This window comes from Macrotis lagotis, chromosome 1 (genome assembly GCF_037893015.1).
Source record: "Macrotis lagotis isolate mMagLag1 chromosome 1, bilby.v1.9.chrom.fasta, whole genome shotgun sequence".
In the NCBI taxonomy this organism is placed as follows: Eukaryota; Metazoa; Chordata; class Mammalia; order Peramelemorphia; family Peramelidae; genus Macrotis; species Macrotis lagotis.
In genome coordinates this window covers 704,725,790-704,751,683 of record NC_133658.1, presented here as the reverse complement: position 1 = coordinate 704,751,683, position 25,894 = coordinate 704,725,790, and the positions used below count along the sequence as shown (strand labels likewise).

At 34.3% G+C, this 25,894-nt stretch overlaps 1 protein-coding gene across 3 annotated transcripts in view; it reads left to right on the top strand.

Annotated features, from left to right (window-relative positions):
• Positions 1-25,894, top strand: part of SLC4A10 (solute carrier family 4 member 10) — a 377,012-nt gene that overhangs the window by 140,040 nt on the left and 211,078 nt on the right. For all 3 annotated transcript variants that reach the window (XM_074215846.1, XM_074215845.1, XM_074215847.1), the window contains exon 2: positions 12,112-12,193. In XM_074215846.1, the coding sequence (XP_074071947.1) occupies positions 12,112-12,193 (82 nt within the window). The remainder of the gene's footprint in view (positions 1-12,111; positions 12,194-25,894) is intronic.

Sequence of the window (25,894 nt, the reverse complement as noted above, 5' to 3'; positions counted from 1 at the left end):
ATAGTAAATCTAAATAGTAATTTTTACTATTTAGATTACTGTTAACAAAAGAGTAGCTCACACCACTCCATCAATGCCACCTCAGATTCTATTCATTCACCAAAATCCCAGGTCCTCAAGATAATAAGAGCCCCTTACTTTTGTCCCCGCAATAACACTGATGAAAGAAAAAGAACATTTTTTTATCTTTCCCAAAAGGTAATTTACCAGTTCGTCAAACATAGTATAAAATAACAAAGTTTCATTCAGTCTTCCTTACATTCAGCTACTTTTTTTTAAAAAAGTACTGTCCATGGTTCTGAATCTAAGCAAGCAGTTTGGAGAGTAGATTTTCCTGTTAAAAGCCAATTGGGTGTGCAGCTTTCCGTCTCTTACTCCCCCCCACACACACACACACAGTCCTTCAATCTTTATTATAATTTCCCTAAAATAAGGTTTCCCTTTCATTGAAATTATTTAAGTGAAGACTGGATGATCACTTGTGTGATATGTAGATAGAATCCTTGTTTAGGTACAGACTAAAATAGATTGCATCAAAAATCCTTTCCTAATTATATAATATAAACATATGATAAATATATATTATATTTTACAGACAAAGCAGCTAAACTTTGCTATTATGATTTGTGTTCAATAAAAGTTACTGACACTGAATAAAAATAATAACACAATTAAATTATTTTGGCTAGTAGAAAGTTATATATTTGGTACAATATCCTGTACTTTTATGGTATGCATTTTTCTTGCTTTGAGTTAGGAAGATCTCTCCCTCCCAATACTCAATTACCAATATGGACAGGAGTTATTTGTTAGCAAGATTTAACACGTACAGCAAACTATCTTGGGCCTTACAATGTTAATGAGGTCATGGATGGGGTCTGCATTCTCTAACAGGTCAATTGACTTTTTACAAGTGACTGTTCTACATTCACAGACTGCACTTCAATTCTGGTAAGCCAAGATGTAAAATCATGTTGTTGTTCACAAGGGAAACTAGAGTGGAAAGCATGCACGAATATCACCATTATTGGAAAAACAAAACCTTTCTTGTACTGAGTGTCCAACAGCATATTTGCATTTGTGAACATTTATTTTATCTTAGGCACAAGAAATAAATGCTATAAGTTATATTAAATTTATTTCTTTGTACAAAAAAATTCTAAAATGTTCCCTATAAGGAAGCAAATAATAATATTATTATTCCATATATATATATATATATTATTAGATTTATCTATATTATCTACATCATATCATTTCATCAATAATATATCATTTCTTTTTTTCCTATTTATAAATACTAATCTTAAAACTGCATTAAGAGACTGCTGTGGGTGAGTCATATTGGAACAGCCCTCCTTCTGACATCCGACATGTTTGCATGAGTTAGCCTTCACCATTCTAGCTGATAGCACCCCAGAGGGTATGATTACATTCTAGTGTGACACATCTTTGATTGTCTTCCTGTGGAAAAAAAAAGGAATTAATTTCTCTCTAAAGTATCAAGATCAAACCTTGAGGAAAATGCATTAATCCAGGAGTCAGAGTATATTCTTGTTTCTTCTAACATTAGTGTGGGATGAAAAGATTCCAAACAGTCTAAGACCACCCCCCACCCAGTCTTTGTGGCATTGTTGCTGTCACCCAGTCCTTCATTTTGACTGATGATACCTGAAGAAATACTGCTGATGAGAAGAGCAAAAGAACATCAGGAAATCCTCCCTTCATTTTCATATTCTCTCACTTGCACATAATGCAAGTTTTCTTGTTTCCTCTGACTCCAAACCATTGGCATTGCCTCAGCTCAAATAGAACATACTGCAAAAAAAAAAGATCAAAAGGACCCCTGACAATGGAGCATATTGTCCTTTGTTGAATTTCATTTCTGATGCCTGTGAAACACTATATGAGCTCACCCTAAAGTGAAATCTTTTTATAATCTTTCCCAAATCATCAGTTGAAAGACCTGACCTATAAGCAACACAGAGTTCAAATGGTTATCATGATAATGGTAGTCATGATTATTTTAATTAATTAAAAAAAGCATATTGTACATGAAAGTTCATAATATTTATTCTTATTCAAGTAGTATATTGTTGGTTAGGCCTTTTCTGCCCTAAAAAATATAGATAAAGAATCACTTTAGATATCCTCAGAGAGAAGGAAGTTTAAGAAGGTAAAAGGATACAGTGTAAAGCACTGGGTTTGAGTTCTGGCATTAGATCTTAGGCAAGTCATAAATTTTCAGGGATTCTATTTCCTCATCTATAAATATATGTACTACCAACCTCATTTAGTTGTTGTGATGTTCTAGGGAGAAAAAGTACATAAAGCATTTTATAAAATGTGCAGGGGTATTTAAATTTGAGTTTAAATACTGCTAAACTGTCCATAATGGTATTGATTAGGCAATATCTGCTAAATCCTTAGGTTAGTTGAGTATCCATTTTGATGAATAGGGAAAAAGCATTTTGAAAGTTAATTGGAATGTGATGCCTTGTTCAGTTTAATCTTGATGAACACTCCCTTTTTCTCTTCTTGGCCAGTGCTCAATTCATATAATTGATACAATTCAAAAAGAAGACATCCTACAATCCTTCACATTTCTGTCAGTGGAAATTAATTGGACATTGTTTATAAAGTCATTTGGACATTTAAAGTATCTTAATCCAATTGTAGTAAAATATTTCAGGCATAGCCCAAGCAAATGTGTGAAATAAGTAATTTGCTTTCAGTGCACCTTCATACCCTTTTATGTTTATACTCCCTGCCCCCACCCTGTTTCAATTTTATGCTCTTCCGGATAAACAAGTCTTTAGACCTTCCTCTTCTGTTTAAACTAATTCTCCCTACCCCACTTCAGCACCTTATGCACTATCCCATGTTTCAGGCTTTACATTTCTTCTCTCCTCCCAGCCCTTAAAATCAACCAAAATAAAAAATACTACAGTTCCATCCTACTCATTCTTTCTGCCATTGACTTAATGCCAGTAAGTGGCTGGTTCAGCTAATCTGATAAATTGGGTTTGACTGTGGTGTTAATGGTTGATGCTACTTAATTTATCACTTCCCTTCTCTCTATTTACATTTTAACTATCTTCAATGAATGTTTACAATTAATTATTTTAAGAGGAGTGAAAAGTGTGGGAATTTGAGAAACCCTGCAGAGCAAATGAAGGAAATAATTTTAAGCAAGCAAGTTATTTCTCAAGTCTGTCAGGTTATATTATATAGGAGGTTACCTACCATTTGTATTTATAAGATCAGCCCTGGATATAACAATACATTGAAATTCTCCAAAAGTTTCAAATCTACTGTCCAGCCTACCATACCATAAATCCTGAATGATGACAGCAACTCTGACTTCTCTGAGGAAAATCAAGGTCTATTCTCTCTTAATCAAAATTCCTTTACCTTTGTATCTATTTTTCTCATCCTTCCCTCTTATTATAGAGCTTTCTTTCTCTAAGGCTGATATCTGGGATCTTCTTTTGTTACTCTCTAAGGGTGATATCTGGGATCTTCTTTTGTTACTCCAAATCTCATCTTTTTTTTTTTGCCAACGCCTTAGGAACCTGATTCCCATGAATATCTTTCCCTTGAAAAACTTCTTGAATCCCTTTCTCTTTATTGTCTCTATATTCTCTACCTTATTCCCTAACTTGTAAATGAAAAACAAATGGGAAAATAATCATTTGACCTGATTGTTTAGTTTCTCATAATTCAGTTTATGTTTGTTGGATATCTAGCAGTTGCAAGGTATGTGGTAGACCAAGAAGAGACAAAGAGGAATAGGGCATGATTCTAGCCCACTTGAATCTTATAATTGGGGGTATGAGGCATACATACAAACAAGTAATATACAATGAAAAATGGGACAAATATTATAGAAAGTATATAAACAGTGCTTTATAAGTCTAGAGGAAGGACTTATACCTGTTGGAATCATGGAGTGCTATATGGAAAAGATAACATTTGATCTGGGCATTAAAGTATTATTCATGTTTCAACAGACAAAGATTAAGAATGGGATAACAAGGACATAGCAGGGAAATACTGGAGACAGGTAGGGTTGGTAGATATCGTTGGGTGGTGAGCAGTACTAAGGGCTTGACCTAGGATGGTGGCAGTAATGGGAATGAAAAGGGAGAAACAGATTCCCAGAATGATTTAAAGGTCAAAATGAGAGGTTTTGGAAAGAGGGACTGGAAAAGAAGGAATTTAAGCCCTAAAATGAGGGCAACTGGCAGATTTGATGCAATTAATACAAATAAAAATTTGGGTGGAAGAAACAGAATTTTGGAGGAATTTAATGTCTTCATTTTGTAATATGCTGTTTTAGGTGCTCATAGGTCATCCTAGTGGGCATCTTCTGACAACCTGGAAGTGTGCCTCTGTAAGGTTCCATAACCTCTGATTGGTAGGGTCCAGTAAACAGTCATAAGTAGCCCAGGAGAATAAAGATTCAAAAGGTGTTGTATGGAAAAGTGCTGTTGACTTACCACCTAAACACATTATCTGTTCGTAAGAATACAGTCAATTTGCAACTCAGTCCAGTAAACAGCACTTCTTCAGAGATGAATTACATCATAGGACAAAATCTCCAACACATCTTCACCTGAGATGTACCATCCCTCCTGCAGCACTTCTAAGCTTCTCCTCAAAAAAATCTGTGCCCCACCACTCCCCCTCCAATCAACTGTTCTTTCATATTATGGTAATATTTGGGAGAAACCTTGGGTTTCTAGTTCCAGTTCTGCCATTAACTAATTAGCTGTGTGACCTTTGGAAAATTCAGTCACTTCATTAGTCCTCAGCTTCTAAATCTTTAAAATGAAGGGAATGGACTAGATGCTCATTAAAGCCACTTCTAGCTCTAATATTTTTATGGTTTCAGGAATGTCAAAGACAGGAAATATTCAGTATCATGGGAGAAGAATATAGTAATTTTCATTTAATTAATAAATTTCTTGGCATACTAGTCTATAGTTGCTTCCTCCATTTTTTTCACTATAATATTTCTCTCTTGGTTACTTGAAGCTCAGTTTTTGTCATAACCATTGCAATGAAATCATTCTCCTACAGGTTCCCAGTGATCACTGCCTTGCCAAATGTAAGGTCTCATTTTCAAGTCAGATTCTCTTTATTTTTTTCTGTTACATTTTGACACTATTTTCCATCCTTTCCCCCCATCCTTCTACCCTGAACTTCTTTCCTTCTGATGTTTATGTAATACTATATTAAACTGATTTGCTTCCAAGTTTTCTTATTGATCCTTCTTTAGCTCATTGTTGACTTACCTTCCTCATGACACTTAATTATGAATATTTACTAATACCCAGTCCTTTGTTCTACTCTATTTCTTGGTGAGCTTATTCTCTTGACTTTGGCTATTACTATTTCTGTGAGGATAATTTTTCTAAAACTGTATCTCCAATCTTCATATCTCACATCTTTCTCATATCTAGCTTTTCCATTCATATTCACTCCATCCTATCTGAAGCAATAGTTACTTTGCATCTATTGTTATCATCTAACTAGTTTTTGTTCAGTTTCTTTCTAGCTACACCCTGCACCAGACTCTAATTTATTGTTTTCAGTGCTACCAAATTAATCTTCTTAAAATGTAACCCCCTTTTTAAAAAAAAAATCATATCTCAGGGCACCTAGGTGGTGCAGTGGATAGAGCATTGGTCCTAGAGTCAGGGTTCAAATTCGGCATCAGACACTTAATAATTACCTAACTGTGTGACCTTGAGAAAGCCACTTAACCCCATTGCCTTGCAAAAAAAAATCATATCTCTTTGCCTCTTAAAAAATTTTCATTATTTCTCATTACCTATGGGATAAATTGTAAACCCCTTAGACTGAAATTTAATGCCTTTTACATTTTCCCATCTGCCTTTCTAGCCTTATCTCTCACTACTTTTGAATATGAACCTTTCCACTGGTCCCCTTCTCAACCACATTTATTTTCAGCTCTCTATTAACTTAAACATTTTTTCTTCCCTGGAACGGGCCCTTTTCCTGAATATTTATTTCAGTGACACTATTCTTCAAGGACCAATTCAAGTCCAACCTCTTCTAAGAATTCTTTCATACAACCATATTAATATTTTTTTCATTTCTTTCTTTTCTCATGGTTTCTGTCCATGTGTACCATTCATTTTCTCACAGCTAAAAACTGCTACCTGGATAAAGAAAGGGATTGAACCATCAGGAGTTCTCTCATCCTAGGATCTCATGGTTTGGAGAGAAAAATGTCAATAATATCCTGAGGTATTACACAGCACAAATAGTTTATATAAGCAGCAACATAACTATATATATATATATATGAATATATGTATATTATATATATATAACTATATACACACACACACACTATATATATATATATATATATATATATATATATATATATATATATATATAAATATGTATATATATAATCCCCTACCGGAAGCTTTGGTTTTAACTCCATGAAGTCAACTTCAAATTTTAAGCTAATACTGTTCCATCATTACCAAGATTCTAAATTCCAGATATCCTATGGAAAGAAGATTGAAGGGTTTCCTTTTCTCCTGCTACTGAGTGCCAAATAGAGCTAGCAGAAATCATAAAACTATGTGAATTGAATCCATCAACATTTATGTTCTCCAATCTCAATTGAGTTCTCTGCATATAAACAAACATTTGTCATAGACTAATTGATTTGCTCTCCTATTCTTCACAATGATTGTTCCAATGCTTTACTCCTTCTTGAACAGCACATTCCATCTTCGAACTCTATTCTTTTGTATTGACTGTTCCTCATGCCTGGATTGTGTTTCCTCTTCCAATTCAATTCTTAGCTTCCATGATTTCTTCCAAGATTCAATTCAAAACCCATTTTTGCAGAAGGACTTTTCTGTTTTCTCAAGCATTTAGTTCATTCTCTCAGATTACTTTCCATTGATTCTTAATATTTCTTATATCCAAAATATTATTTATGAATTTTCCCCATTAAAATCTTTACTCCATGAAGTTAAAAGCTGTGTTTTACCTTTTTTAATCCTCTGTGATTAGCACCACAGTAAGCATTTTTAAAATGTTTGCTATCTGACCTCCAATTTTTCCTCCAAATTCTTGCATATTTAAAAATTATTGATCATGTAACATTATAAAGGAATGTCCATGGGAGAGATCATACAACAAATGGTTCTAGAGTAACAAGTAAAAATTATATAAAGAAAATATCAATAGTTTAAAGCTTCCCCAACATTTATCCACTCTCCCTAATTCTCTCTTGTCTAAAATTTTTCTCACCTACCTGAGACTTGATATGAATCCAATTCTGATTCTGTGGCCATCAGAGCTATTCTTTGCAGCACCCTAGAAGCTGAATCTTCAACCTTGAATTGGTTATAGGGATTTGGACTGAGGTAGGGACTTTTCTCTGATATCAACAGAGCTCAGTTCTTCCTATATGACCCTCTGAACCACTGTCTAAGATAACCTATCTTGCTCACAACATATCCCCCAAAATCCAGTAAGAAATGACTTTCCTTTCTGTATCACAAAGCTAATACTTTGGAATTTGAAGTCTTATAGCATGACCTTTCCTAGGCTCTCTGACCTAATTGGAAAGAATCACTTTCTTATCTCACTACTTCTGTATTCTAATTGAATCCTTGAAGTGAAATTTTTAGTTGGTTTGCTCCTTGGTGAACTAGTTTCCTCTTCTGTCTAATCATATAGGTTGTAACCATACTTGGTCAGATTTCTCAGAATCAATTAATAAATCAATAAGATTTTAGTGAACTCTCACTAAGTCTCCATATCCTGTGCTGGGGATATAAAGACAAAGAAATTACAGTCTCTTGACATCAAGGAGCTAACATTCAAACAAGGGAGACAACTCACACAGGCAGGGGTCATGGTAGTAGAGCCAAAGTGGAGTATATTGACATACACTATCAGGGAATAAAGACCAAATTGATTTGATCATGGTTCATGGATCTAGAAATTGGTAGAAGAGAGGAGTGAGAAGGGAAAGAAGGAAAATTACCAATTGAAGAGATGTCTTAAGAATATAATAAACAAAATGTATTTTGGCTGAGGTTTTCCTAGTGGTGGGGAAAAATCAATCACTAATCATGAAATCAAGTCCCAGGGCAGAAGTTTCTCTAGATTGGCAAGGCATTTATCAAGGAGTAGATGACCAGAGAAAAGGGAGAATGAATTTATGTTTTTTGATTCTTCTGACTTGTTTTCATCAGATTAAGTGACATTTTAGGTATGAGCTTGTGTTCTTAAATAGTCCCAATCTTTAGTTATCTATTGTTGATGTGCTAAATTCACAGACATGATTAATTCAGCTTGAATAACTTTACTATCTAAAGATCTAGTCAGTTCCCCAGCCCAGAGTCAAGACTCATTGAGCCTGTTCAGTCTTCTCTCCCCTGAAAGTTGATTACCAAAATTATCATAATTACTAAAAAATTCATTAGTATAATGAGATATTATATTTTCCCCCTCCCTTAATTGGATACAAGGTCATTTTGCTGCATTTTCTAATCCCACATCTTCTTTGATTAAAAGAAGAAATAAGTATTTTCTACCTCATTTGGAAAATATAGTAAATTTAGAAAAGACCTAGAAAACTTCAATATTTCCATGCTTTCTTGTTCTGCACAGTCAGAAAACTAATCAAGGCAATTCATTACAGTGAACCTAAATTTGATAGTCATCTCCCCTTCACTTCTCATGAAGTACTGTATTCTACCTACACCAGATGCCTCATTCTCATCTTCCTTTAACTACTTGTGAATCAAGTAAACTTAACATCCTCAAAACTGCACAAAATAATCAGTGCTTCTGTCTTAAGTGAAGTGAAATATATACCTACATTATATCTTTAAATGCTTATATGAATAAATTAGAAAGAGGAAATCAATGAACTAAATATGCAACTAAAAATTATAAAAGAACAAATTAACCCCCCCCAGTTAAATAACAAATTAGAAATTCTAAAGGTTAAAGGAGAAATTAATAAAATCAAAAGCAAGAAAACTGTTGAACTGATAAATAAAACCAAGAACTGGTTTTATGAAAAAAACAATAAAATTGATAAACCTCTGGTCAATTTGATTAAAAAAGAAAAAGAAGAAAACCAAATTGCTAGTATCATAAATGAAAAAGGTGAATTCCCTACCAATGAGGAGGTAACAATTCAGAATTATCTTGCCCAACTCTATGCCAATAAATTTTATGGTCTAAATGAAATGGATGAATATTTATAAAAATATAAGTTGCCCAGGTTAAATGAAGAGGAAATTAAATACCTAAATAGCCCTATCTCACAAAAAGAAATTCAACAAGCTATTATTGAACTCCTGAAGAAAAAATCTCCAGGGCCAGATGGATTCACAAATGAATTTTATCAAACATTTAAGGAATAACTGGTTCCAATTCTATATAAACTCTTTGGAAAAATAGGTGAAGAAGGAACTCTGCCTAACTCTTTCTATGACACCAATATGGTGCTGATATCTAAACCAAGAAGAGTTAAAAGAGAGAAAGAAAATTATAGACCTATCATCTCCCTGATGAATATAGATGCAAAAATCTTAAATAAAATCTTAGCAAAATGACTACAGCAAGTTATCACTAGGATATTACATTATGACCAAGTAGGATTTATCCCAGAAATGCAGGATTGGTTCAATATTAGGAAAACTGTCAATATAATTAATTATATCAATAACAAACCTAGCATAAATCATATGTTTATATCAATAGATGCTGAAAAAGCTATTGACAAAATACAACTCTCTAAAAACACTAGAGAGCATAGGAATAAATGGATTGTTCCTTAGAATAATAAACAGTATCTATCTGAAACCATCAATAAGCATTATATGCAATGGGGATAGGCTAGAGGCATTCCCAATAAGATCAGGGGTGAAACAAGGATGCCCACTATCACCACTACTATTCAATATCATATTAGAAATGTTAGCTTCAGCAATAAGAGAAGAAAATGAAATCAAAGGAATTAGAATAGGGAAAGAAGAGACAAAACTCTCACTCTTTGCAGATGCCATTGTAGTATACCTAGAGGATCCCAAAAAAAATCATCTAAAAAACTATTAGAAATAATTAGCAACTTTAGCAAAGTTGCAGGATATACAATAAACTCTCATAAATCCTCAACATTTCTATATATGACTAGCAAGATGCAGCAGAAAGAGCTAGAAAAAGAAATCCTATTCAAAGTAACTCCAGACAATATAAAATACCTGGGAGTCTACCTGTCAAGGAAGACTCATAAACTTTTTGAAAACAATTATAAAACACTTCTCACACAAAGAAAATCAGATTTAAATAACTGGGAAAATATCAACTGTTCATGGATGGGCCAAGAAAATATAATAAAAATGACAATTCTACCAAAATTAAACTACTTTAGTGCCCTACCCAATCAAAATTCCAAAAGAATTACTTTAATGAGTTAGAAAAGATTGTAAGTAAATTCATATGGAGAAATATAAAGTCAAGAATCTCCAGGGATTTAATGGGAAAAAGTGCAAAAGAAGGTGGCTTAACCCTACCAGATTTAAAATTATATTATAAAGCATCAGTCATCAAAACTGTCTGGTATTGGCTAAAAAACAAAGTGGTGGATCAGTGGAACAGCAGGGATTGATTATAGTAATCTACTGTTTAATAAACCCAAAGAGTTCAGCTATTGGGATAAAAACTCTCTCTTTGATAAAAACTGTTGAGAAAATTGGAAGTTAATATGGCAGAAATTTGGATTAGACCAACACCTCACACCCTATACCAAGATAAGATCAAATGGATACAGGATCTAGACATAAAAAACAATATTATAAGAAAACTAGGAGAACAGGGAATAGTTTACCTGTCAGATCTATGGAAAGGGAAGCAATTTATGACCAAGGAAGAGATGGAGAACACCATTAAAAATAAACTAGATTTTTAAAATTTTTTAAATTTCCTTTCTCTCTGATTTTCTCTTTTCTTCTTCTTTTTAATTTCTTGAGATTGGGTCACCTTATCTTGTTCAAGCCAAAAGTACAGTAGCCTATCTGATCAGCACAAAAACTCATCATTTTGGTACTAGACTTAGTGTGGATAGGCAATAGCTTAGCACACTGGAACTTAAGCAATACATTAACCTCAGTCTCCCCAGTGTCCCCATGAGTAATCACTCCTCGCTATTTAAATTTCTCAGACCATTTTGTCTATGTGTTGACTGTCCTTCTCACATTCTCTACTAGACATTCCCTACAACATTTCCCAACATTCCTCTAGCCCATTAGACTGAAAATTACTTTGAGGACAAAAATAATTTCATTGTTCATCTCTGCATGTCTAGTGCCTAGAATAGACATTTAATAATCACTTGAGTTTAATATAAATAATCATGGTTTGTAGTATACCATTAGAAAACATACTTCATCTTTAAGCAAAATAATGAGTTGTAGTTTACTTTGTGATTACTATTAATTGCTTTTAAGGGATTATATTTCCTTTTTTCATTTCAATAACACTAGCATTCTCTAACCTCACCACAATATTAACAGTTAATGATTTTTATATTTTGTTTGCTTAGTTCAAAATATCACCATGATGCAGAATTGTATTACAAAGCTTAAAATATAGGAAATTAAAAAAATAAATACTCTGTTCCTTTCTATATTACCTTTGCTTCTAGATTATAAACATCCTAAAAGCAGATACCAAGATTCATTTATTTTTTTAATTTCCCCTAGGTTCTAGTCCAGTGCCTTAAGTCTAATAGTGATTAATATTATTATTAATAACAGCTAATATCGATGTCATTTATATTACTAATATTGTTATATCCATTGATTTGCATATTAATTCCTGTTCCCTTAAAATGAACACTTGTCTGTCTTTAACCTAATTGAAAATGAGACATTTATCCTATGGGATATGTTTTCAGGCAACTTTTTGTATACCAGTAACTAATCATGAGGTAATGTATTGTGTTAAAGTAGATTCTTATAGATAAAATAACATCTTTAACTTCTGGGCAATTTTGAATTATGTTCTCTTTTTTCCTCCTCATTTCTGCAGAGAAATGATGAAGAAGCTGTTGTGGATAGGGGCGGAACTCGATCGATTCTCAAAACACACTTTGAAAAGGAAGATTTAGAAGGTAGGAGTTTTCTTTCATTTGACAGCTTATTTGATTGATTTAAAACATTATATTTTAGGCAGAAATATCATGATGATTAATGAAAAACATTGAATTTGGTGGAAACTGGTTTCCTTGAGAAGTTTCATAGCAACTAAAATGGGGGAAGTCATTGGGAAGGAGAGAGGTTCTTAGGTATAAAGTTGGAAATAACCTTTGTGGTCATGTAGAACAACTGCCTCATTTTTACATATGGGAAAAATGAGACAAAAAGCCCTTATATGACTTGCCTAAGGTGCACAAAGGTAGTCAATAGCACTGTCGGGATTTGAACCCAGGTTACTTGATGCTAGCCCCTGTTCTCTTGCCACTCTTTCACACTGCCTCTTCTGTTTCACTTGGAAGCAGTAGGTGGCAGCCAGTGGTTTGGTCAAGGCCATTTATTATTGATATTTGATTAAATAGCTTCTAGGGTCAGGAGAAACAAACTTTCTTCTTTCACCTAACAACTTTAAAATCTCATAAAACTACAATCATGGTCTATCTTTTATATGCTGAGATAAAACCTACCTACTGATAGCTAAGTGGTGCAGTGGATACAAGTAGCCTTGTAGTATGGAGGACGGAGTTCGATTCCAGTCTCAGATACTTGAAACTGTGTGACCTTGGGAAAGTCACTTAATCCTAACTGCCTCATACCCAGGGCCATCTCCAGGCATCCTGATTCATATCTGACTACTGGATTCAAATGGCTCTGGAGGAGGAAGTGAGGCTGGTGACTTAGCACAGCACCCCCTCACTAAAATCCAATCCATGTGCTTGTCATGACATCACCTCCCTGATGTCATGGTCTTTTTTGAAAATGGAGGACATCATCAGAAGAGAAAGTGATCTCAATTCACTTAATTTAATTGTTCAGTCTAACAAAATTAAGTGCCTACTCTGTCCCAATTAACCATCACTTAAAGCATGAAATACTGTTCATATTTTGGTAGTGGTATTGGCAAACTAGATCATGTTTAGAGGAGAGTGAAAAAATGAAAGAAAACTAGAATCCACATTATTAACAAAAATAGTTGAAGCAATGGTTGAGGCAGCTAGATGACTCAGGATAGAACACTAGCCCTAGTATCAGAAAGACCCTAGTTCAAATCTGGCTTCAAACACTTATTAACTGTGAACTTGGGCTAAATTTAATATCTGCCTTAATCCACTTGAGAAGCAAATGACAAAGCACTCCAGTATCCAGCATTAAGAACAACGAGGTAGCAAGAATAAAGGTGAATAACCTTTATCTTAATATGTGTTGATATATCACTTGCCCTGGTCACCATCTTATATGAAGAGATTTAAAAGAAAGCTTCCAAATAGTGGTATTAGAACTTCTTCAGAGAATTTACCTGTGAATACAAAATAAAATCATACAGAGAATAAATGAAGCTAGTACCAATGGAGGGAATAGCCACATTAATGAAATCACAGATTTATTAAGTTTTTTAATTATAAATATTGATGGTTTAATATAAATTTTAATATTTTGAAGGAAACATAAGACACAGTTAATTACTGTTTTTCTAAGCTTTTATGCTTTTGTCTAGCTCGTGATAAGTAAATAAATCAACTATCATTTGCTGGATACCACCCACAGTTGATTTCACTGTGATGCACAGAAATTATAGCAAATAGATTTGAGAAGATCTCTCTTTCCCCTGCTTTTGGTCCCTGGGATTTAATTCTACTGCTCAAAAGGAAAATCTAAGGAATTCTATTAATTAATGTTCCAGAATGGGAAAAATAATCACCTATAAGGATTTTGGGGCCAGGGATTGCTGGCTGTGTGAAGCACTTAAGGGAATTTATCAATTTTATACATGAACACTTCCCATGAGGGTACCATTTCATAAACAACTGCTGTACTACATAAAATGGTTCCTTAGTGAACTGAAGAGTAACCTCCAAAGCATTTAAAATACATTAAGCAATTAATTATTCATCACAATGCATTCTAGTGAATGATTAACTGTTTTAGATTTAAAGAAAAGTAATAAACATTAAGTGCTTTCAAATGCTACCCACTATGTGAGGCACTTTTATCAACTATCTTTTACTTCATTTAATCTCCCCAACAACCCTGAGAGGTAGGTTCTCTGAAAGTACCTCCATTTTATTATTGAATAAGGAAGATGACTTGCCTAGATTCACACCACTAGGTAAATATCTTGGAGTTGAATTCATATCTTCCTGACTCCAAACTTTAGGGGCATGGACTAAATCAACACTTACTATGTGCCAGACATACTTAGCTATGAAAACACAAATAGTCCCTGCCTTCAAAACGCTTGTCTCCCAATGGAAATGAAACTGAAAAAACAATAAAGAGTGGAATGGGTAGTTTGAGCATGGCGGATAATGAAGGTTCCAGCCTAATTAGAGGAAAGGTGCTCAAAAGAGGAGGGATCTTCTGAATAAGAAGTTCCTGGGGACTGGTGGAGAAAAGGAAGGGAAGAAGGGATAAGCATTTATTAAGCTCCTATTATATAGATCAGATAATTTATTAAGTGCCTTATAAGTCTCATTTTACTATCTCATTGATCAGAAAGAAGTCTAGGGAGTCAGAAGTCATGCCCAGAAAAAAAAATCAATGTTAGAGTCAGAACCAGAGGACCATAAAACTTAATCAGAGTCACTGAGTAGCATTGATACTCACCAGCTAATACTGAAGGCTCAATCTATTAGACTTTCCATTTTTTGTCCAAAGTTATAGGGTGAGGATATGGTGTTGAGGAGGGAACACAGAATATTCCAGAGGGGAGTCACAATGTGGCTCAGTATTCTTTTCAAGAGCTAGTTGACATTGTGAAGGTTGGGTTTATCTTTTGTGCCTCCTACCTGTTTCTTCTAAGTTCCTCTATCCCATCTCCTCTCTTAATTCTTCTCCACTAACTGTAACACCACTTCCCTTTCAAGAATAAGAATCTGCCTCATCATGATGCCACACTGCATCAAAATTTGTTCTCTGAGGATACTGGGAGATTAGATGACTTGTCCATGGTCACTCAGGCAGTGTATTTAAGAAATGGACATTAAGTGAGACCTTCCTGACTATAAGATTGGTTCTCTATCCATGCCTTGGTGTCTCATTCTAGACATAGGATCATAAATCTAGAGCCATTTTTGGTATAGTCATTTTTCAATGTTGCTCATGTGAGTGCATTTGATGGTTTCTTGGCAGAGATAATGGAATGATTTACCTTTTCCTTCTTGAGCTCATTTTACAGATGTGGAAACTGAGACAAACAGGGATAAGTGAGTTGCCCAGGGTCATATAGCTAGTAAGTGTCTGAGGCAGATTTGTACTCAGGAAGATGAATCTTCTTGACTCCAGGTCAGGTCCTCTACTCACTGTGCTGCCTAGCTTCCCATTTAATATACACATACAAGTAATATACCTATCCACTTTACAGATATGGAAACTGAGGCCCAAGGGGGGGGGCTTTTTCCAAAGTCAAAAAGTAGTAAATGACAGTAGTAGGATTTCAATCCAAGACCTCTACCTTGACAACCAGGACTCTTTCCACTCTATCAGTCTACAGGCACACACTACTGAACAGACCTTGATGAAGATCTGTGTCACACCATTTCTTTATACCAGGATGGCAATGACAGCCAGTCACTTCTGACACTCAATTGGACTGTGCTTCTTAGATCCTTCCTTGCCTGCTTTCAAGACCTGTATTGACCAGGATATTGTAGTACATGTGTTCTTCTAGTCTGGCTCTGCTACCTGCTGGCACAGGTAGCTTAGACTGATCGCTCCAGACAAGCCTCCAAAATAGAATATGTGGTCCATTGCTGAATCTCTGGGCTTACAGGGATTGAATTCAAGATTGATAACTGTTTTGGCCCCCAATTAGAAAGTTTCCTTGGGAAAAGTTGAATTTTACCTATCTTTTTCCTTGGGACATTGTGTCCTCCTGCAAATGCTTTCAGACTAATAAAATAAGGAACACAGAATAAGTTTTATTAAAAGACATGTAAAAAGAGCAAAGGAACAAAGTATCCTAGTCAGAGTTGGGGGGTGGGGTGGAGCTATATGCTATTTCCTAGACAATTCTCACTTTACCCCCTTCCTCTGGTGTTTCTAGTGTTTTCTTGAGGTTTCTCAGAGTAATTTGCAAGGTTTAGCCCTAGTCTTTAGGGAAAGGGAAAGGAATAGTACTCAAAGGAAAGTGCATTATAACATTTTTCTTGCTAACTAGGTTAGGAAGTCAATCCCCTATGTGTTCTTTCTATGTTTTTTTAATAAAATGTGTTCCATATCTCAATCCCAATGAAACTGGAGTGCTTGCAAGGAAACCGAATACCCTAAAAATGATCTAAAAATGAGCCAAATTCAAATTTCTCAGGTAAACTTAAGGAGAAATGTTTCAAAATGACCCCAGAGTTATTGAGAAGTGTTTTCTGATTCATGTGAACCCAGAGCTTCAGGAGCAAGGCCAATTTGCTTACTATAGTCATATGTGAGACTGGCCCTGAACACCTATCATGCAAAGGTTGACTTTATGCCATCACTGTCCTAATTCATGTTTAATTTGGAAACCAAGAAAGTATTTGCATGTCTGAAAAGTTAATTCTAGAAGGCTTATTTTGCCCAAACACAACAAAAATATGCAACAGAGATACAATGGAACCATCTGACCTTCATATAGAACTACAGAGGTGGGCAGTGGAGGATGTGATCACTTGGGCAGACTTCAGAAATCTGCCAAGCTCTATGAGGGTGAGACTTTAATGCCTTTAGGTGACCAGGGCACAGGAAGTAGGAGCACAGTGTGAGAAACAGGTAACTTCAATCCTTTGCACTTTGACATTTGCCTTTTGGTTCCCAGTTTGTCTCTCGACGACAATTCCAAACCAACCCTTACTATTTGGAGTTAGTGGACATGCTAGTTAATTTTATGTTCTTCATAATTTTTCTTCAATAGTATATGTCCTTGGCACACTTAGCATCAGTCTTCTTTAGATGCTTTGAAAATTTCAATGTGGTGTTCTATTGACTAAAAATGTCAAATTTCTCAAATCCCTATAATGCTAATAATGGACATGTTGGGTAGGTTGAGGGAATATCTATATATATCTATATATATTTTTCCTGAGTTCCTAGTAAAGTTTTCCTAGGATCCTTGTTTTCTAGGATCTTTAAACCTAGGAAATAACAGTGAGCAATTTCTGTATGACCTCTTGCTTTTTCCATTTAAATTTCTGGTTATCTCTTTTATTTCAAATTCGGTTAACTTATCTAGTACATGTTGCATATATACTTTAAAAACATTTAAAATTAAAATACTTTTCCTTATATGTTATATACATGCATATCCATGAAGAAATCAAAACAATATAAAATTCTGAGCATAGCTTTCAAAAATGCCAGGTGATTACAAATATCTACAAGTTTTCCAGGACTATATGTTTTGATGAAAACATATTGCAAATGTAGATGCAACTTCATGTAAATTAATATATTATTTATTTATTTCCAGTAAGAATTGTGATGAATGATGCTAAAATAAATCATATATAATTGAGTAATAGGGCACTAATTATGGATAACTAGATTTTATATAGTTTTAATTAGGTACATATTGTATAATTAGTGCTAACCACATATTAAATTACATTTAAGTGCATTTAAAATAACACACATATATAGGATTCTGTAACTGTTTTCATGTATCAGAATAAATATAATTCCATCTGCACTTTAACCTATTTGTTAAGAATTTAAAGCTTTAATTGGAAAAACTGTAGCTAATTGTTGAATTCTGGCCTGTAAGTTGAAGTTAAAATGTATTTTCTCCAACTCAAAGTCAAACTCTTCCTTAGTAGATATTAAAATACTTTTAGTTGAAGATTTCAATGAGAGAGGAAAGTGTCTTGGTGCTCCCTTTCTTTTATCCATGCTATCTGGGGTCTCATTTGATAGTGATTTCTCTCTACACAACTTAAAATGTTACAGAACCAAAGTCTTATGAAATGCCTTTGATTTCCCAAAGATAATTGAAACAATCTGATATGCTATTCATTGTCAACTATGGTACTCTCATTTGAAGGGGACAAAAGGATATATACTGGGTGATGATTATGTGGTTAAAATATTATACTAACCTTTAAAGAGCCAATGATGAATTCAAGGTTTATTTTCTTATTCACATGTTGTCAAAATTTCATCCCTTCACATTGGGTACATTTCATAGTTGCCCAGCAAGACTACATAACACCTCTTTATAATGAAAACAAGCTTATGTCAGGGAACCAGCAGAGAAAGTGAATCTTGGAGTCTTAGTAGGAATTGCCCTAAGTATTTGAACTTAAAAGCAATTGTACTTAGGAGTCTTGTATGGGCTCCCCAAGACTGATCTAGATGGAGCAGATCCCATGTCCCTGGAAATTTTACTATTTTTTTCAGACTCTTATTATTCATTTTCTTCCCATAACTGATTAAACTAAAAGGTAAGACCTAGTGGCTTGCCATACCTCTTTATGGTTATCATCATGAGGGAAAAAAAAAGACAGGACACCTCAAATCTTCTAAGAAATAACATGTGAGGGACAGCTAAGATAGAGCACTGACCCTAGAGTTAGAAGGACCTGAATTCAAATTCTGCCTCAGACACTTAATAATTACCTAGCTGTGTGACCTTGAACAAGTCACTTAACCCCAATGCCTTGCAAAAACAAAAAAATAAAAATAAATAATATGTGGGATGAAGTTGGGGGGTGGGGGTGGGAATGGTGTGACCAAACAATAGCTAAAGAAATGATGAGCTGCATTTGATTGTTGACCTAAAATTAATTATTGTAATAATATAATTGATCTGATCTAGACAGAATCTGATTCAAGCTGTATTTTGACTATATTTAATTCTTTTTAGTACAAATCTATTATCACAAAGGATATGTTCATATTAGAACAACTTTGGCTATTTAATCTTATGAAAAAGGTAGCCATTTTGTGTTTCTGTAATATAATTATTTCACTTGAGTATAAATAACATATTTCAAATTACTTCTTTGGTACCTCCTTCACTGACCTTGCTTTCCCTTTTATTTTTTCTTTTCTATAGTAGTGAATAATTGATTTTTCTTTGTCTTGTCTCTCTGCCATTATTAGTAAATTGGTTTTTGTTGACTTTAGTGATGATGACAATGTTCATTTACTAGACCCTTTCAAGTGGTGTGTCCCATTTGTTAATTAAACAAGCAGAATTTTTTTAAATGAATGTTAAAATTTTTATTTTTCATTTAATTGGGAAAAATGTTATTTAAAAATTTAATTCTATTTTACATGACTGTACCTATATAACAATATTAAATTGCTTACCACCTTTAAAAGGGAGGAAGTAAAGAAAGGAGGGAAAAAATTTATAACTCAAAATATTTTTTAAAGGTTGTTAAAAATTAATTGCATAGGATCCACTTGAAATTACACATTTTGTCTGCCAAATATTTTTAGTACTTGAGTTATTTGTGCCAAATAATGGAGGTTAAATAAACAAGTCATCTCAAACATTTTCAATCAGTCAGTCAATAAACTGGTATTTATTAAATACCTACTCTGTTTCAAGTATTGTGCTTTTAAACCCTGGATATACATACAAAGAAATAAGACAATCCCCCTTTTCAGGGATCCATCTCCTAGTTTAAAAGGAGAGTATACAAATAGCTATGTACAATTTAACAAATTTCATTTTTTATAGATTATTTTTTAGTACCCACAGCACCTTCAACTTTCATTGCAAATGTATCTTTTCTGCCTTAAAAAGACCACCAACATTTTGAATACACCATGAAGTTTAATGATTCTTGCTGACACTCTGAGAGGTTTTCACATAAGAATAGTAAGTAGCATGGCTGAAATTTAAAGTCAAATCTCTGAATCCAAATTCATCCCTCCACTGCACCATGGTGCCTTGCCCTTAACATCTTTGATCTGCATAGTGAGGAATAGTACTTTTGCAAAACTTAAATTTTTTTATATTAATAGAAGATATTATTGGATCCTTTATGAATAGAAAGGGTGTCCGCTGAATGTATAGGTAGGTGTGTGCATTTGTTTATATGTATTCATGCCCCATTTTCAATCAATAAAGAAAAGTTATGCTACAGTACAAGAAAAGGAATTCCCTTTCATTATATTAGATGTAATCCTGTAAATATTAAAAGGGAGCTTTTAAAGCAAGGAAAGTGATTTCTTTAATCCTGAAGTATTTTGTTTGAAAAATGTTTAATACTTTGACAACAAACCACAAGTGACCAAAGCTTCTTAGGTTTTCAGTGCATAGGTTAAGATTAACAGTCTACTTTTGTTTTCTGTTTCCCAGACATCCCCAACCTGATTAAATGTGTTCATTTTTTTTAATTATACCGCCTAATAGTGTGTTTTGTAGCCTTATGAAGGTGACATTGTGAAAGAGATCAGCTTAGTCTGGTTCTTGATTAAATTGTTATAAATGTCTTTCCCTTACTAAGCTTATGTCCCAGAAGTATCCCACTTTGAAACACAGCATTTAGATTTTTCTTACTTCATTCAATATATGATAAGGTTATCTCTACAGTGTTCCCCCCCCACCCACCCCACCCCGTGGAAGGATATCCCTTTCCCTAGAAACTAAGTAGGACTAGACAATTTCAAGGCCACTGCTTGGATGGGAAAGCTCTCACAAAGTTGCCACCATCCACAAATATGAATTGAGGGGCTAAAGGGTTTAAAAATTTGTACTAGTCAATGTACCAATGCTCTAAATTTTCCCAGAAGTCTTAGTGGCTGATGCTGAAAGTATGTTGCTTGAATCCTAGGCTCACTTAAAAACAATTATAACCCCTTTGTATAGGAAATACAAAGACTAATCAGTTATCTAAGTAAAAAATATTTATAAAAATGATTTTAAAAAATAGACCAAATGGGATGACACCATTGTCTTTTGAAAGATTGTTTGCTTTGGATTCGGGAGGCTTGGGTTTGATTCCTGGCTCTGATATTAACTGTATGGCCAATGGTCATTCACTAAACATTTCTGAGGCTTAGTTTTCTAATCTGTAAAATGAGGCCTTTTGGAGTGATAGTAATTACACTATTATACTTACCCTCCAAGATTGTTGGGATGAAAGAGCTTTGGAAACTTTGAAGCTCTTTTTTTAATATGTTAATATTAAAAGAGTCACATCTTGTTTTTGTGAATTTTTACAGCCCTCAGATCTTCAGTTTTACAAGAATTAGAAATATAATAGGAATGGTCCAATTTTCTGCAGTATCTCAAAGTCACATTTCTCTCTTACCTTTTTTTTTTTTTTGCATTCTCTTTCAGTTATCCTATTTCCTGCTCAATGACCTAGTCACTTCCTTGTGATACGGTACTGCTGAGTGGAGAAAGTTTTGGTATTTTCAGTCCTCATAGTCTACCAATGAAATGTGAAAAGTATTCCCAACCAAAATATGTCAAGGTGCTACAGTTATAGATAGGTACTTTAAAAGTCTTCATTTTCTCCCTGACTCTCTATCTGGCATTCTCTCCCTCTCCTCCCCCTTCCCCCCATTAACCTATTCAAATAGTTGAAAGCAATGAAAGTTATAGACCCATAAAGAATAATAAACAATTGGCAGGGATAGACAGGTTACCTTGGGGAAGTTTTCTCTTTCCCATATCAGCTTCAGGATGTTGTTTTGGATTTATTTTTTTAAAGAAAAGCACAAAGGTCTTTTGATTTAGGTTCTTACAGTTTTCCCTTGGGACTCTCCAAATGAATGCTAGCCTAGATTCTGGCAAGATGTCCATGGGAAGAGATTTCTATAAAATGGGGTGGGAAACTTCTGCTACTCAAGTATCCTAATATTAGGGAAAGGGAGCCTATGCTAAGGATCAAACCAAATATAAAATATATATACATATATATATATATATATATATATATGCAGGCATGCATTCTATAGCAAGCATCACTCAGTTTATTTATATTCATAAAGGAAAGATAATACTTGTATTTACAATAATCATAAAAAAAAGCATATATACATATATATATATATATATTCTTATACATATTATATGAAGGATCAATATAGCTACTGCCACAACCCAAACATCTGAATTATACTCAGGCAGTCATAGTTCAGCTGAAGCTGAAACAACATGCTATTTGAAATGCCATCCTATTTGCCTTTAAATTTTTGATGGACTAACATATGTATGACTGTCAACCCTTCTCCCCACATTCTTTTTCTTGGTGATTTCATTGGCTTCCATCGGTTCAATTATCATTCTTATAAGGATGACTACTTTTCTTTTTCTCTTTTTTTTCTTTTTTGAGTTTTACAATTTCCCTCCAATTTTGGTTCCCTCTCCCCCTCCACCCACAGAAGGCAGACTGATAGTCTTTACATTGTTTCCATGTTATACATTGATCAAAATTGAATCTGTTGAGAGAAAAATCATATCCTTAAGGAAAAAATTAAATATAAGTGATAGCAAAATTACAAAATACATAAGATAACTTTTGTTAAATTAAAGGTGATAGTCTTTGGTCTTTGTTTAAACTCTATAATTCTTTCTTTGAATACAGATGGTATTTTCCATCTCAGATATCCTAAAATAGTCCCTGATTATTGCACTGATGAAATGAGCAAGTCCATTAAGTTTGAACATCACCCCCAAGTTGCTGTTCTGGTTCTGCTCATTTCACTCAACATTAATTCATGCAAATCCTTCCAGGCTTCCCTGAATTCCCATCCTTCCCAGTTTCTAATAGAACAATAGTGTTCCATAACATACAAATACCACAATTTGTTCAGCCATTCCCCAATTGATGGACATTCACTCAATTTCCAATTCTTTGCCACCACAAACAGAGCTGCTATGAATATTTTTGTACAAGTGATGTTTTTGCCCTTTTCAATGATTTCTTCAGGAAATAGACCCAGTAATGGTATTGCTGGATCAAAGAGTATGTACATTTTATTGCCCTTTGGGCATAATTCCAAATTGCTCTCCAGAAAGACTAGATGAGTTCACAGCAAGGATGTCTACTTTGCCCAGATGGCTAATCCTAATCTCTTAAGGTCCCAGTCCCTTACCAGCAGCCTCAAAAGACATCTCAAAGTATTTTTTTTTCCAAATGAAAAGCATCATGTCCACCCATCCCTGAGAGGTTAGTATAGGAAGTTATCCTGGAAAACAATCCTGGTAACACTACTGTGGGAATAGAAGTGGAGCAACAGAAATGACATTAACAGTTCTAGACTCCCAGGCCATTAGACAAATGCCAGTAGATTCTTGACGAAAGTCAAATGAGTTCTCCCCCTCCTTCTAGCTCTCTTTTCTTGAGAGGCATGTCTATTCTTTGAATCTTTCCTTGCTTAAGTGTATTTTTCTTTTTGTTTTACTTGTGTTTTAAATTCTATTTTTTTATACAAATGCATTGATGATATATGTATTTCATTACTTGAATGCAGCAGAGGAAAAGCAGTAGGGGAGAAATGCCTGAGAGAGATTTTGTAACTGTGACAAAGATTTCACAAGAATTTCTGGCTTAAACTAAACAAAGAAAATTTTTGATTAATATTTTATAACTTCCAAAGTCAAAAAAAAATGGTAACTGGATTATTTATAGGCAGTAAGTTCAAGAACTTGGACTGTGGAGGAAGAACCTAGGACAGATATGGAAGACCTTTGACTCAATTATTCTTCTAATGTTTTTCCACTTTTAATTCTATTGATGTTTGGTTTTTCTTTTATATACATTTAAAAATGACTCCCATGTCATGAGAACTCTCTTTTAACAAAATGGAAACAGTTAAATAAAACTAATAATGCAGTGACCTTATCTGAAAGTTCATGCAACATTTTATTTCTGTTGCATCCTCCCCTTTTCTCTTAAGATTTGACAGAAATTATCAATTTCTTATTAAAATAAGCTGTCTATCAAAACAAAATTTTCCAATAGTTGTACACATTTATACAAATTTGCATTATATATATATATATATATATATATATATATACATACACATACATACATATGCACATATACAAATATGGGCAAGTCACTTAACCTGGCATCCAGGGCCATCTCCAGTCATCCTGATTCAAATCTGCCACTAGATTCAGAAGACTCTGGAGGAGAAAATGAGGCTGGTGACTTAGCACAGCACCCCCTCACTCAAATCCAATTGATGTGCTTATCATAATATCACCTCCTGATGTCATGGTCTTCTTCCCAAGTGAAGGACAGACACCATTTTAGTTTTCAGGGGTTTTTTTGCCACCACAAAAAGTTGCAATAAATATTTTTGCACGATGGATCTTTTCCTCTTCCTTCAGTCTATCTTGGGAATAGACCTAGCAGTGATATACTAGCTCGAAAGCATATATTATTTAGTAACATTTTTTAGTATAATTACAGAATGATTGCACCCATTTAATAGGTCCACAATAATGTATTAGTGTTTTCCCACAGTCCTTCCCACATTTATCATCTACCTTTTTTAAAATCAACTTTGCCATTCTGTTAGGTGTGAGGTAGAATCTCAGAATTGTCTTAATTTGCATTTCTCTATATAGTAAGGATTTGGAGCATTTCTTCATATGTCTATAGATAGCTTTCCTTCCCATTAATTCTAGCTTGAAAGAAAAACCAAGCCAAGCCCAAAGATGGAACTGAGAAAGATGACTAGAAGAAAAGCCAAGACTGAGAATATAAATTGGTTTAGGTTGCCAGTCAAATGGGGATGGGACCTAGAAAGAGCCCTTTCCTTTTTAGCCCAACTTTGAAGCCATTCCTCTTTATTGTTTGTTTTGTCTGATTCTATGACCCCATTGAGGTTTTCTTAGCAAAAATCCTGGAGTGACTTGCTATTAACTTCTCCAGCAAGTTAGTAAATCACTGGTACCAGAATTGAACTCAGGAATCTAAGTCTTCCTGACTCCAAGCTGGGCACTCTATCCACTGCCACTTAGCTGGCCAAATAAGGAATATTTGTTTCATAAATGAAAGAAAATTGAATTTCATGAATTTTATCTCAAAAAGGAAAGATGAGTGTCTGACTATTTTATGGTTCTGACTTGAGCCATTAGAGTAGGGAAAAATCCAACAGGAGAGGTGGTCAGAAAACAATTGGAACAGTTAAGAAAGCATCCAGAGCTGGGTGTGAAGAGAGCATATCTAAGGTAATCAACTCTCAAGAAGGCTGCAGTTTGGGTACTTGGAGCCTGCAGACTGAAAAAGAAACATTGCACATTGGCAGAAGGAAATAAGGGGAACATTTTGATTGAAAGGAAATTTAACTGGGCTGCAGTTTAAATTTTTGTCCTTCAACATCATTTAAAGTTTGAGAAAGGCAAAAACTCTCATAGGTCCTGGTTGTTCTTTGTTTTTCTTTCTGAAACAAAAGGGGAAGAAAAAACATCCTTTGTAGGGGAGAAGTAAAAGCACCTGGTTGAACAAAGTAGAGTCCCAGTAAGTGAAGAATTGGTGGAACTTGTCCGTAGAGCCAACTTGGAGAGTTTTTATGTGATCTCTGTTTTTCTATAAGAAGATTTTTGAGTACTGATTATAGGTTTTGCATTGCTCCAACTTGGAGGGCTTTTCAGTTCTCTGACTTGAAGATCTTTTTTATCACCACAAAATATGAAATTCATAGCTAACTGTCAGTGCTTCATCAACTCAGAA